Source organism: Somniosus microcephalus, unplaced genomic scaffold (assembly GCF_052327205.1).
Source record: "Somniosus microcephalus isolate GS21.2 unplaced genomic scaffold, FLI_Smic_1.0 unresolved_chr7, whole genome shotgun sequence".
Taxonomy (NCBI): Eukaryota; Metazoa; Chordata; class Chondrichthyes; order Squaliformes; family Somniosidae; genus Somniosus; species Somniosus microcephalus.
Genome location: NW_028225185.1, coordinates 3,366,805 through 3,380,672, shown reverse-complemented (window position 1 = coordinate 3,380,672; position 13,868 = coordinate 3,366,805). Strand labels below are relative to the sequence as shown.

Genomic DNA, 13,868 nt, shown 5'->3' with positions numbered 1-13,868 from the left:
CACGCCACACCCTGGTCCCCTCACGCCACACCCTGGTCCCCTCACGCCACACCCTGGTCCCCTCACGCCACACCCTGGTCCCCTCACGCCACACCCTGGTCCCCTCACGCCACACCCTGGTCCCCTCACGCCACACCCTGGTCCCCTCACGCCACACCCTGGTCCCCTCACGCCACACCCTGGTCCCCTCACGCCACACCCTGGTCCCCTCACGCCACACCCTGGTCCCCTCACGCCACACCCTGGTCCCCTCACGCCACACCCTGGGGTCTCAGGTTAAACACTCACCCCAGGGATCCATGTACAACCTGTATTGATATAGCGCCTTTAACGCAGTAAAACGTCCCGAGGCGCTGCACAGGAGTACTTTAAGACAAAAAGATTTGACACCGAGCCTCATAAGGAGATATTAGGACAGGTGACCAAAAGCTGGGTCAGAGGGAGGTTTTAAGGAGGGTCTTAAAGGAGGAGAGAGAGGCGGAGAGGTTTAGGGAGGGAATTCCAGAGCTCGGGGCCCAGGCGGCTGAAGGCACGGCCGCCAATGGTGGAGCGATGGAAATCGGGGGATGTGTGAGAGGCCGAAATTGGAGGAGCGCAGAGATCTCGGAGGGTTGTAGGGCTGGAGGGGGTTACAGAGATAGGGAGGGTTGTAGGGCTGGAGGGGGTTACAGAGATAGGGAGGGTTGCAGGGCTGGAGGAGGTTACAGAGATAGGGAGGGGTGTGGGGCTGGAGGAGGTTAGAGATAGGGAGGGGTGTAGGGGCTGGAGGAGGTTAGAGAGATAGGGAGGGGTGTAGGGGCTGGAGGGGGTTACAGAGATGGGGAGAGGTGTAGGGCTGGAGGGGGTTACAGAGATAGGGAGGGGTGTAGGGCCGGAGGAGGTTACAGAGATAGGGAGGGGTGTAGGGGCTGGAGGGGGGTTACAGAGATGGGGAGAGGTGTAGGGGCTGGAGGAGGTTACAGAGATAGAGAGGGGTGTAGGGCCGGAGGAGGTTACAGAGATAGGGAGGGGTGTAGGGGCTGGAGGGGGTTTCGGAGATGGGGAGGGGTGTAGGGGCTGGAGGGGGTTTCGGAGATGGGGAGGGGTGTAGGGGCTGGAGGGGGTTTCGGAGATGGGGAGGGGTGTAGGGGCTGGAGGGGGTTACAGAGATAGGGAGGGGTGTAGGGGCTGGAGGGGGTTACAGAGATAGGGAGGGGTGTAGGGCCGGAGGAGGTTACAGAGATAGGGAGGGGTGTAGGGGCTGGAGGGGGGTTACAGAGATAGGGAGGGGTGTAGGGGCTGGAGGAGGTTACAGAGATAGGGAGGGGTGTAGGGCTGGAGGAGATTACAGAGATAGGGAGAGGTGTAGGGCTGGAGGGGGTTACAGGGATAGGGAGAGGTGTAGGGCTGGAGGGGGTTACAGGGATAGGGAGGGGTGTAGGGCTGGAGGAGGTTAGAGATAGGGAGGGGTGTAGGGGCTGGAGGAGGTTACAGAGATAGGGAGGGGTGTAGGGCTGGAGGAGATTACAGAGATAGGGAGAGGTGTAGGGGCTGGAGGAGGTTACAGAGATGGGGAGGGGTGTAGGGCTGGAGGAGGTTACAGAGATAGGGAGGGGTGTAGGGGCTGGAGGAGGTTACAGAGATAGGGAGGGGTGTAGGGCTGGAGGAAGTTACAGAGATAGGGAGGGGTGTAGGGCTGGAGGAAGTTACAGAGATAGGGAGGGGTGTAGGGCTGGAGGAGGTTACAGAGATAGGGAGGGGTGTAGGGGCTGGAGGAGGTTACAGAGATGGGGAGGGGTGTCGGGGCTGGAGGAGGTTACAGAGATGGGGAGGGGTGTAGGGCTGGAGGAGGTTACAGAGATAGGGAGGGGTGTAGGGGCTGGAGGGGGTTTCGGAGATGGGGAGGGGTGTAGGGGCTGGAGGGGGTTACAGAGATAGGGAGGGGTGTAGGGGGTTACAGAGATAGGGAGGGGTGTAGGGGCTGGAGGGGGTTACAGAGATAGGGAGGGGTGTAGGGCCGGAGGAGGTTACAGAGATAGGGAGGGGTGCAGGGGCTGGAGGGGGGTTACAGAGATAGGGAGGGGTGTAGGGGCTGGAGGAGGTTACAGAGATAGGGAGGGGTGTAGGGCTGGAGGAGATTACAGAGATAGGGAGAGGTGTAGGGGCTGGAGGAGGTTACAGAGATGGGGAGGGGTGTAGGGCTGGAGGAGGTTACAGAGATAGGGAGGGGTGTAGGGGCTGGAGGAGGTTACAGAGATGGGGAGGGGTGTAGGGGCTGGAGGAGGTTACAGAGATGGGGAGGGGTGTAGGGCTGGAGGTGGCTACAGAGATAGGGAGGCGTGTAGGGCTGGAGGAAGTTACAGAGATAGGGAGGGGTGTAGGGCTGGAGGAAGTTACAGAGATAGGGAGGGGTGTAGGGCTGGAGGAGGTTACAGAGATAGGGAGGGGTGTAGGGGCTGGAGGAGGTTACAGAGATGGGGAGGGGTGTCGGGGCTGGAGGAGGTTACAGAGATGGGGAGGGGTGTAGGGCTGGAGGAGGTTACAGAGATAGGGAGGGGTGTAGGGGCTGGAGGAGGTTACAGAGATAGGGAGGGGTGTAGGGGCTGGAGGAGGTTACAGAGATAGGGAGGGGTGCAGGGGCTGGAGGAGTTTACAGAGATAGGGAGGGGTGTAGGGCTGGAGGAGGTTACAGAGATAGGGAGGGGTGTAGGGCTGGAGGAAGTTACAGAGATAGGGAGGGGTGTAGGGGCTGGAGGGGCTTACAGAGATAGGGAGGGGTGTAGGGGCTGGAGGGGGTTACAGAGATCGGGAGGGGTGTAGGGCTGGAGGAGGTTACAGAGATAGGGAGGGGTGGAGGGGGCTGGAGGTGGTTACAGAGATAGGGAGGGGTGTAGGGGCTGGAGGTGGTTACAGAGATAGGGAGGGGTGTAGGGGCTGGAGGATGTTACAGAGATAGGGAGGGGTGTAGGGGCTGGAGGAGGTTACAGAGATAGGGAGGAGTGTAGGGGCTGGAGGGGGTTACAGAGATGGGGAGGGGGGGAGGGGGCTGGAGGGGGTTACAGAGATGGGGAGGGGGGGAGGGGGCTGGAGGGGGTTACAGAGATGGGGAGGGGGGGAGGGGGCTGGAGGGGGTTACAGAGATGGGGAGGGGGGGAGGGGGCTGGAGGGGGTTACAGAGATGGGGAGGGGGGGAGGGGGCTGGAGGAGGTTACAGAGATGGGGAGGGGGCTGGAGGAGGTTACAGAGATGGGGAGGGGTGTAGGGCTGGAGGAGGTTACAGAGATAGGGAGGGGTGTAGGGGCTGGAGGAGGTTACATAGATAGGGAGGGGTGTAGGGGGCTGGAGGTGGTTACAGAGATAGGGAGGGGTGCAGGGCTGGAGGTGGTTACAGAGACAGGGAGGGGTGTAGGGCTGGAGGAGGTTACAGAGATAGGGAGGGGTGTAGGGGCTGGAGGAGGTTACAGAGATAGGGAGGGGTGTCGGGCTGGAGGGGGTTACAGAGATAGGGAGGGGTGTAGGGGCTGGAGGGGGTTACAGAGATAGGGAGGGGTGTAGGGGCTGGAGGAGGTTACAGAGATAGGGAGGGGTGTAGGGGCTGGAGGAGATTACAGAGATAGGGAGGGGTGTAGGGCTGGAGGTGGTTACAGTGATAGGGAGGGGTGTAGGGGCTGGAGGAGGTTACAGTGATAGGGAGGGGTGTAGGGGCTGGAGGAGGTTACAGAGATAGGGAGGGGTGTCGGGCTGGAGGTGGTTACAGTGATAGGGAGGGGTGTAGGGCTGGAGGTTACAGAGATAGGGAGGGGTGTAGGGGCTGGAGGAGGTTACAGAGATGGGGAGGGGTGTAGGGGCTGGAGGGGGTTACAGAGATGGGGAGGGGTGTAGGGGCTGGAGGGGGTTACAGAGATAGGGAGGGGTGTAGGGCTGGAGGAAGTTACAGAGATAGGGAGGGGTGTAGGGGCTGGAGGGGGTTACAGAGATAGGGAGGGGTGTAGGGCTGGAGGAGGTTACAGAGATAGAGAGGGGTGTAGGGGCTGGAGGAGGTTACAGAGATAGGGAGGGGTGTAGGGGCTGGAGGAGGTTACAGAGATAGGGAGGGGTGTAGGGCTGGAGGAGGTTACAGAGATAGGGAGGGGTGTAGGGCTGGAGGAGGTTACAGAGATAGGGAGGGGTGTACGGCTGGAGGGGGTTACAGAGATAGGGAGGGGTGTAGGGCTGGAGGATGTTACAGAGATAGGGAGGGGTGTAGGGCTGGAGGAGGTTACAGAGATAGGAAGGGGTGTAGGGCTGGAGGAGGTTACAGAGATAGGGAGGGGTGTAGGGGCTGGAGGGGGTTACAGAGATAGGGAGGAGTGTAGGGGGCTGGAGGGGGTTACAGAGATAGGGAGGGGTGTAGGGCTGGAGGGGGTTACACAGATAGGGAGCGGTGTAGGGCTGGAGGAGGTTACAGAGATAGGGAGGGGTGTAGGGGCTGGAGGAGGTTACAGAGATAGGGAGGGGTGTAGGGCTGGAGGAGGTTACAGAGATAGGAAGGGGTGTAGGGCTGGAGGAGGTTACAGAGATAGGGAGGGGTGTAGGGGCTGGAGGAGGTTACAGAGATAGGGAGGGGTGTAGGGCTGGAGGAGGTTACAGAGATAGGGAGGGGTGTAGGGGCTGGAGGAGGTTACAGAGATAGGGAGGGGTGTAGGGCTGGAGGAGGTTACAGAGATAGGGAGGGGTGTAGGGTTGGAGGAGGTTACAGAGATAGGGAGGGGTGTAGGGCTGGAGGAGGTTACAGAGATAGGGAGGGGTGTAGGGCTGGAGGAGGTTACAGAGATAGGGAGGGGTGTAGGGCTGGAGAGGGTTACAGAGATGGGGAGGGGTGTAGGGCTGGAGGAGGTTACAGAGATAGGGAGGGGTGTAGGGGCTGGAGGGGGCTACAGAGATAGGGAGGGGTGTCGGGGCTGGAGGGGGTTACAGAGATAGGGAGGGGTGTCGGGGCTGGAGGGGGTTACAGAGATAGGGAGGGGTGTAGGGCTGGAGGAGGTTACAGAGATAGGGAGGGGTGTAGGGCTGGAGGAGGTTACAGAGATAGGGAGGGGTGTAGGGGCTGGAGGAGGTTACAGAGATAGGGAGGGGTGTAGGGCTGGAGGAGATTACAGAGATAGGGAGGGGTGTAGGTGCTGGAGGAAGTTACAGAGATAGGGAGGGGTGTAGGGGCTGGAGGAAGTTACAGAGATGGGGAGGGGTGTAGGGCTGGAGGAGGTTACAGAGATAGGGAGGGGTGTAGGGCTGGAGGGGGTTACAGAGATAGGGAGGGGTGTAGGGGCTGGAGGGGGTTACAGAGATAGGGAGGGGTGTAGGGGCTGGAGGGGGTTACAGAGATAGGGAGGGGTGTAGGGGCTGGAGGGGGTTACAGAGATAGGGAGGGGTGTAGGGGCTGGAGGGGGTTACAGAGATAGGGAGGGGTGTAGGGGCTGGAGGGGGTTACAGAGATAGGGAGGGGTGTAGGGGCTGGAGGGGTGTAGGGGCTGGAGGGGGTTACAGAGATAGGGAGGGGTGTAGGGGCTGGAGGAGGTTACAGAGATAGGGAGGGGTGTAGGGGCTGGAGGAGGTTACAGAGATAGGGAGGGGTGTAGGGCTGGAGGAGGTTACAGAGATAGGGAGGGGTGTAGGGCTGGAGGAGGTTACAGAGATAGGGAGGGGTGTAGGGCTGGAGGAGATTACAGAGATAGGGAGGGGTGTAGGGCTGGAGGTGGTTACAGTGATAGGGAGGGGTGTAGGGGCTGGAGGAGGTTACAGAGATAGGGAGGGGTGTTGGGCTGGAGGAGGTTACAGAGATAGGGAGGGGTGTACGGCTGGAGGGGGTTACAGAGATAGGGAGGGGTGTAGGGCTGGAGGGGTTACAGAGATAGGGAGGGGTGTAGGGCTGGAGGAGGTTACAGAGATAGGGAGGGGTGTTGGGCTGGAGGATGTTACAGAGATAGGGAGGGGTGTAGGGCTGGAGGAGGTTACAGAGATAGGAAGGGGTGTAGGGCTGGAGGAGGTTACAGAGATAGGGAGGGGTGTAGGGGCTGGAGGGGGTTACAGAGATAGGGAGGAGTGTAGGGGGCTGGAGGGGGTTACAGAGATAGGGAGGGGTGTAGGGCTGGAGGGGGTTACACAGATAGGGAGCGGTGTAGGGCTGGAGGAGGTTACAGAGATAGGGAGGGGTGTAGGGGCTGGAGGAGGTTACAGAGATAGGGAGGGGTGTAGGGCTGGAGGAGGTTACAGAGATAGGAAGGGGTGTAGGGCTGGAGGAGGTTACAGAGATAGGGAGGGGTGTAGGGGCTGGAGGAGGTTACAGAGATAGGGAGGGGTGTAGGGGCTGGAGGAGGTTACAGAGATAGGGAGGGGTGTAGGGCTGGAGGAGGTTACAGAGATAGGGAGGGGTGTAGGGGCTGGAGGAGGTTACAGAGATAGGGAGGGGTGTAGGGCTGGAGGAGGTTACCGAGATAGGGAGGGGTGTAGGGCTGGAGGAGGTTACAGAGATAGGGAGGGGTGTAGGGGCTGGAGGGGGTTACAGAGATAGGGAGGGGTGTAGGGCTGGAGGAGGTTACAGAGATAGGGAGGGGTGTAGGGCTGGAGGAGGTTACAGAGATAGGGAGGGGTGTAGGGGCTGGAGGGGGTTACAGAGATAGGGAGGGGTGTAGGGGCTGGAGGGGGTTACAGAGATAGGGAGGGGTGTAGGGCTGGAGGGGGTTACAGAGATGGGGAGGGGTGTAGGGGCTGGAGGAAGTTACAGAGATGGGGAGGGGTGTAGGGGCTGGAGGAAGTTACAGAGATGGGGAGGGGTGTAGGGGCTGGAGGAAGTTACAGAGATGGGGAGGGGTGTAGGGGCTGGAGGAAGTTACAGAGATGGGGAGGGGTGTAGGGGCTGGAGGAGGTTACAGAGATAGGGAGGGGTGTAGGGCTGGAGGAGGTTACAGAGATGGGGAGGGGTGTAGGGCTGGAGGAGGTTACAGAGATGGGGAGGGGTGTAGGGCTGGAGGAAGTTACAGAGATAGGGAGGGTTGTGGGGGCTGGAGGAAGTTACAGAGATGGGGAGGGGTGTCGGGGCTGGAGGAGGTTACAGAGATGGGGAGGGGTGTAGGGCTGGAGGAGGTTACAGAGATAGGGAGGGGTGTAGGGGCTGGAGGGGGTTACAGAGATAGGGAGGGGTGTAGGGGGCTGGAGGGGGTTACAGAGATAGGGAGGGGTGTAGGGCTGGAGGAGGTTACAGAGATAGGGAGGGGTGTAGGGGCTGGAGGGGGTTACAGAGATAGGGAGGGGTGTAGGGCTGGAGGAGGTTACAGAGATAGGGAGGGGTGTAGGGGCTGGAGGGGGTTACAGAGATAGGGAGGGGTGTAGGGCTGGAGGAGGTTACAGAGATGGGGAGGGGTGTAGGGCTGGAGGAGGTTACAGAGATAGGGAGGGGTGTAGGGCTGGAGGAGGTTACAGAGATAGGGAGGGGTGTAGGGGCTGGAGGGGGTTACAGAGATAGGGAGGGGTGTAGGGGCTGGAGGGGGTTACAGAGATAGGGAGGGGTGTAGGGGCTGGAGGGGGTTACAGAGATAGGGAGGGGTGTAGGGGCTGGAGGGGGTTACAGAGATAGGGAGGGGTGTAGGGGCTGGAGGGGGTTACAGAGATAGGGAGGGGTGTAGGGGCTGGAGGGGGTTACAGAGATAGGGAGGGGTGTAGGGGCTGGAGGGGGTTACAGAGATAGGGAGGGGTGTAGGGCTGGAGGAGGTTCAAAGATAGGGAGGGGTGTCGGGGCTGGAGAGGGTTACAGAGATAGGGAGGGGTGTAGGGGCTGGAGGAGGTTACAGAGATAGGGAAGGGGGTCGAGGAGGCCATGGAGTAGTGAACCTTCGTTGTACCACCTCCAAGGCAAGTCTCTCCTTCCTCAGATGAGACCACTAGAACTGTGCCCAGTACTCCAGGTGTGGTCTCACCAAGGCCCTGTACAATTGCAGCAAGACTTCCTTACTCTTATACTCCAACCCCCTTGAAATAAAGGCCAACATGCCATTTGCCTTCCTTATTGCTTGCTGCACCAAATCAGTCTGTTCCCACCGTAAATCACAGCTCGGTCCAAACATTCAGCCAGCGTGTTAGGACAGTGCTAAGAGGCTTCCATTCCTGAAAGCAGTGACTGACGCTGGGGCAGAGGAGGGGGGGTGGTTTTGGGGCCTCCAAAGGCGCCAGCTGCCTGCAGTGTGGCTTCAAACAATCAGCAGCTGCCTATTCGACTGTGGGAACATCACAGCCACCCTGCACACACATGGGAGCAGGATCCCCCCGCGCCCCGCCCTGGCTGATTCCTCCCCTTTCCCAGCCCAGGACACCCAGCCCCAAATGTGTAGCAATGGATTATAATCATTATTAATTGCCAACTAAGAGATGCAGAAAAAATAAATAAATAAAATGACCCACCTTGACTGGGATGCTGAGCCTCTGGGCTGGAGGGGGTGGTTGCTGCACAGAGGAAGGAATGAGCTTGTTGCTACAGTCTGGGTGCTCCCACTCTTTGGGTGCTGGGTGCCCTCACTCGCTGGGTGCTCTCACTCTCTGGGTGCCCTCACTCGCTGGGTGCTCTCACTCTCTGGGTGCTGGGTGCCCTCACTCGCTGGGTGCTCTCACTCTCTGGGTGCCTTCACTCTCTGGGTGCTCCCTCTCGCTGGGTGCTGGGTGCCCTCTCTCTCTGGGTGCTCCCTCTCGCTGGGTGCTGGGTGCCCTCACTCTCTGGGTGCTCCCTCTCGCTGGGTGCTGGGTGCTCCCTCTCGCTGGGTGCTCCCTCTCGCTGGGTGCCCCCTCTCGCTGGGTGCCCTCACTCTCTGGGTGCTCCCTCTCGCTGGGTGCTGGGTGCTCCCTCTCGCTGGGTGCTCCCTCTCGCTGGGTGCCCTCACTCTCTGGGTGCTCCCTCTCGCTGGGTGCTGGGTGCTCCCTCTCGCTGGGTGCTGGGTGCTCCCTCTCTCTGGGTGCTCCCTCTCGCTGGGTGCTCCCTCTCGCTGGGTGCCCTCACTCTCTGGGTGCTCCCTCTCGCTGGGTGCTGGGTGCCCTCACTCTCTGGGTGCTCCCTCTCGCTGGGTGCTGGGTGCCCTCACTCTCTGGGTGCTCCCTCTCGCTGGGTGCCCTCACTCGCTGGGTGCTCCCTCTCGCTGGGTGCCCTCACTCTCTGGGTGCTCCCTCTCGCTGGGTGCCCTCACTCTCTGGGTGCTCCCTCTCGCTGGGTGCTGGGTGCTCTCACTCGCTGGGTGCTCCCTCTCGCTGGGTGCTGGGTGCTCTCACTCTGTGGGTGCCCTCACGTGCTGGGTGCTCTCACTCTGTGGGTGCTCCCTCTCGCTGGGTGCTGCCCTGCTCCAACACTCAAATTCCTGTCACTGTAACAAAGGGAGGGCCACTTGTAACAAAATTTCGCGCATGCCGGGAGTTGTAGTTCCAGTTTGGCTGGCGGCGCAGGCGCGCTGCGGGCGGCTGGACTACAACTCCCAGAGTGCACGGCTGCGGGGGGCGGAGCCGCTTCCACTGCTGCGGGCTCTTATTGGTCGGGCGCATCGCACGAGCATGGTGCTCCCACGGCAGTGGCCAATGGCAGCCCGGGACGGTTCGAAAGGGGGCGTGGCTGGCAATGTGACGTCACATGAGGCGGAGGGGCGGGGCCTCCGGAGCGGCCAGCGGCTGTCAGCCCCCGGGTCCTAGTGCCCGGCCGACAGTGTATCCGCTCTTAGAGTGCGTCTGGGCCAGGGTATTCAACCACAGGAGGCACCACAGTCAATTCAATTCAAATCGCTTTATTGGCATGACAAGTTACATCTTATGTTGCCAAAGCCACAGTCCAGACCAATCACTCCCTCACCAGACATCCTCACAACTCCCAGCAGATCAGGAGCAGGAGCCCTGGCTGATGGAAGGCCGATAAATCCCCAGGGCCTGATAATCTACATCCCAGGGTACTTAAGGAAGTGGCCCCAGAGATAGTCGAAGCTTTGCTGGTCATCTTCCAGAACTCGATAGACTCTGGAACAGTACCCATGGATTGGAGGGTAGCTAATGTTACCCCACTATTCAAAAAAGAGAGAAAACGGGGAATTGATAGCCTGACATCGGTAGTGGGGAAAATGCTAGAGTCCATTATAAAAGATGTAATAGCAGAGCACTTGGAAAACAGTGACAGGATTGGACAAAGTCAACATGGATTTACAAAAAGGTAAATCGTGCTTGACTAATCTACTGGTATTTTTTGAGGATGTATCTGGTAGAATAGATAAGGGCGAACCAGTGGATGTGGTGTATTTGGACTTTCAGAAGGCTTTCGATTAGGTCCCGCATAAGAGATTAGCGTGTAAAGTTAAGGCACATGGGATTGGGGGCAAGGTATTGACTTGGATAGAGAACTGGTTGGCAGACAGAAAGCAAAGAGTTGGAATAAACGGGTCTTTTTCCGAGTGGCAGGCAGTGACTAGTGGGGTACCGCAGGGATCGGTCCTCAGACCCCAGCTATTCACAATATATATGAATGATCTAGACGAGGGAACTAGATGTAATATCTCCAAGTTTGCAGAAGACACTAAGCTGGGTGGGCGTGTGTGCTGTGAGGAGGATGCCGAGAAACTCTAGTACAGTTTGGACAGGTTGGGTGATTGGGCAGATGCAGTATAATGTGGATAAATGCGAGGTTATCCACTTTGGTGGCAAAAACAGGAAGGCAGATTATTATCTGAATGGCAATAGATTGGGAGAAGGGGAAGTGCAACAATACCTGGGTGTCCTTGTGCACCAGTCGCTGAAGGTAAGCATGCAGGTGCAGCAGGCGCTTAAGAAGGCAAATGGTATGTTGGCCTTCGTAGCAAGAGGGTTTGAGTACAGGAACAAGGATGTCTTGCTGCAGTTGTACAGGGCCTTGGTGAGACTACACCTTGAGTATTGTGTGCAGTTTTGGTCGCCTTATCTGAGGAAGGATGTTCTTGCCATGGAAGGAGTGCAGCAAAGATTCACCAGACTGATATCTGTAATGGCAGGAATGACGTATGAGGAGAGATTGGGTCGATTGGGCTTATATTCGCTAGAGTTTAGAAGAATGAGAGGGGATCTCATTGAAACTTATAATATTCTTCCAGGACTAGACAGACTAGATGCAGGAAGGATGTTCCCGATGGCGGGGGAGTCCAGAACCAGGGGTCACAGTCTAAGGATAAGGGGTAAGCCATTTAGGACTGAGATGAGGAGGAATTTCTTCACCCAGAGAGTGGTGAACCTGTGGAATTCTCTGCCACAGAAGGCAGTGGAGGCCAGTTCATTAAATATATTCAAGAAGGAGTTGGATATATTTCTTAAGGTTAAAGGGATCAAGGGATATGGGGAGAAAGCAGGGACAGGGTACTGAATTTGGATGATCAGCCATGACCTCATTAAATGGCGGAACAGGCTCGAGGGGCCGAATGGCCTACTCCTGCTCCTATCTTCTATGTTTCTATGTTTCTTCCCTGCAGGGAGCACCTGAACAGGGGCCTTAAAGGGACAGTCCACATAAAACACAGCTCCACCTTGACAGCTGAACATCAGAACCGAGCAATGCCACGGGAGAGCAGCCAAACACCAGTCTAAAATTCAGCAATGGCACGGCAGCCAAGTCTGCAGGAGCGGCTCCCAGTGTGGGGACTGTGATCAGATATTGATCAGACACTGAGGGAGCGGCTCCCAGTGGGGGGACTGTGATCAGATATTGATCAAACACTGAGGGAGCGTCTCCCAATGTGGGGACAATGATCAGTTATTGATCAGACACTGAGGGAGCGTCTCCCAATGTGGGGACAGTGATCAGTTATTGATCAGACATTGAGGGAGCGTCTCCCAATGTGGGGCCAGTGATCGGATATTGATCAGACACTGAGGGAGCGTCTCCCAATGTGGGGACAGTGATCAGTTATTGATCAGACACTGAGGGAGCGTCTCCCAATGTGGGGACAGTGATCAGTTATTGATCAGACGCTGAGGGAGCGTCTCCCAATGTGGGGACAGTGATCAGTTATTGATCAGACACTGAGGGAGCGTCTCCCAATGTGGGGACAGTGATCAGTTATTGATCAGACGCTGAGGGAGCGTCTCCCAATGTGGGGACAGTGATCAGATATTGATCAGACACTGAGGGAATGTCTCCCAATGTGGGGACAGTGATCAGATATTGATCAGACACTGAGGGAGCATCTCCCAATGTGGGGACAGTGATCAGATATTGATCAGACACTGAGGGAACGGCTCCCAATGTGGGGACAGTGATCAGATATTGATCAGACACTGAGGGAATGTCTCCCAATGTGGGGACAGTGATCAGTTATTGATCAGACGCTGAGGGAGCGTCTCCCAATGTGGGGACAGTGATCAGATATTGATCAGACACTGAGGGAATGTCTCCCAATGTGGGGACAGTGATCAGATATTGATCAGACACTGAGGGAGCGTCTCCCAATGTGGGGACAGTGATCAGATATTGATCAGACACTGAGGGAACGGCTCCCAATGTGGGGACAGTGATCAGATATTGATCAGACACAGCACACACGCCCACCCAGCTTTGTGTTGTCTGCAAACTTGGAGATATTACATCTAGTTCCCTTGTCTAGATCATTAATATATATTGTGAATAGCTGGGGTCCAAGGACCGATCCCTGCGGTACCCCACTAGTCACTGGCTGCCACTCGGAAAAAGACCCATTTATTCCAACTCTTGGAAGGGGGTGTAAACAGGTAAATCCAGGGAGCCCCAGACTCGAGCGGCCAGTCAGAGGGTAATTGTAGCAGCTGGTAAGTTTCTGGCTCCAGGTCAGGGAATCCTGGTATGAAATAAGACTGGCTCTCTCCCTCTTTTTATTTAATGCGGGGTTTTAATTTGCATCATTGACAGCGGGCGGGGGGTGGGGTACGGGGTCTGGGGTGCGGTGCGCTGCGGGGGGGGGGGTGAGGAACAAGGGGGCCGTGGTTCCGGAGGGAATGGATAGTTCCCATGGACGCCCCCCCCCCTCCCCCGGACTCCAGCGAGAGTCGGCACCTTCAGCGAAAGAAAGGGGAGGGGAGGGAAGGGAAGGGGAGGGGAGGGGAGGGAAGGGGAGGGGAGGTGATTGGAGGGGAGGAGAGGGGAGGGGAGGCGATGGGAGGAGAGGGGGAGGGGAGGTGATAGGAGGGGAGGGGAGGGAAGGGGAGGGGAGGTGATTGGAGGGGAGGAGAGGGGAGGCGATGGGAGGGGAGAGGAGGAGAGGGAAGGGGAGGGGAGGCGATGGGAGGGGAGGGGAGGGGAGGGGAGGCGATGGGAGGGGAGGGGAGGAGAGGGGAGGGAAGGGGAGGGGAGGCGATGGGAGGGGAGGGAAGGGGAGGCGATGGGAGGGGAGGGGGAAGATGACCATAAGAATTAGGAGCAGGAGTCGGCCATTCGGCCCCTCGAGCCTGCTCCGCCATTAAATAAGATCACGGCTGATCTTCGACCTCAACTCCACTTCCCCGCCCGATCCCCGTATCCCTCGATTCCCCGAGAGTCCAAAAATCTATCGATCTCAGCCTTGAATATACTCAACGACTGAGCCTCCACAGCCCTCTGGGGCAGAGAATTCCAAAGATTCACCGCCCTCTGAGTGAAGAAATTCCTCCTCATCTCAGTCCTCAATGGCCGACCCCTTATCCTGAGACTGTGACCCCTGGTTCTAGACTCTCCAGCCAGGGGGAAACAGCCTCTCAGCATCTACCCTGTCAATCCCCCTCAGAATCTTGTATGTTTCAATGAGATCACCTCGCATTCTTCTAAACTCCAGAGAGTATCGGCCCAATCTACACAATCTCTCCTCATAGGACAGCCCTCTCATCGCAGGAATCAATCTGGTGAACCTTCGTTGCACCGCCTCCAA

General features: G+C 57.9%; 1 protein-coding gene across 6 annotated transcripts in view; it reads right to left on the bottom strand.

Annotated features, from left to right (window-relative positions):
* Positions 1 to 9,289, bottom strand: part of fdps (farnesyl diphosphate synthase (farnesyl pyrophosphate synthetase, dimethylallyltranstransferase, geranyltranstransferase)) — a 33,327-nt gene extending 24,038 nt beyond the window's left edge. The window contains exon 1 of one of the 6 annotated variants that reach the window (XM_085978475.1): positions 8,410 to 9,289. Coding sequence is in view for 3 of the 6 variants with exons in the window: in XM_085978479.1 (XP_085834605.1) it covers positions 289 to 400 (112 nt within the window). In the remaining 3 variants the exon portion in view is untranslated. Of the gene's footprint in view, positions 1 to 288; positions 833 to 8,409 lie in introns of those variants that run through there. The other 5 variants (XM_085978480.1, XM_085978479.1, XM_085978478.1 and 2 more) reach the window with 5 other exon arrangements.
* Between the last annotated feature and the right edge of the window lie 4,579 nt (positions 9,290 to 13,868).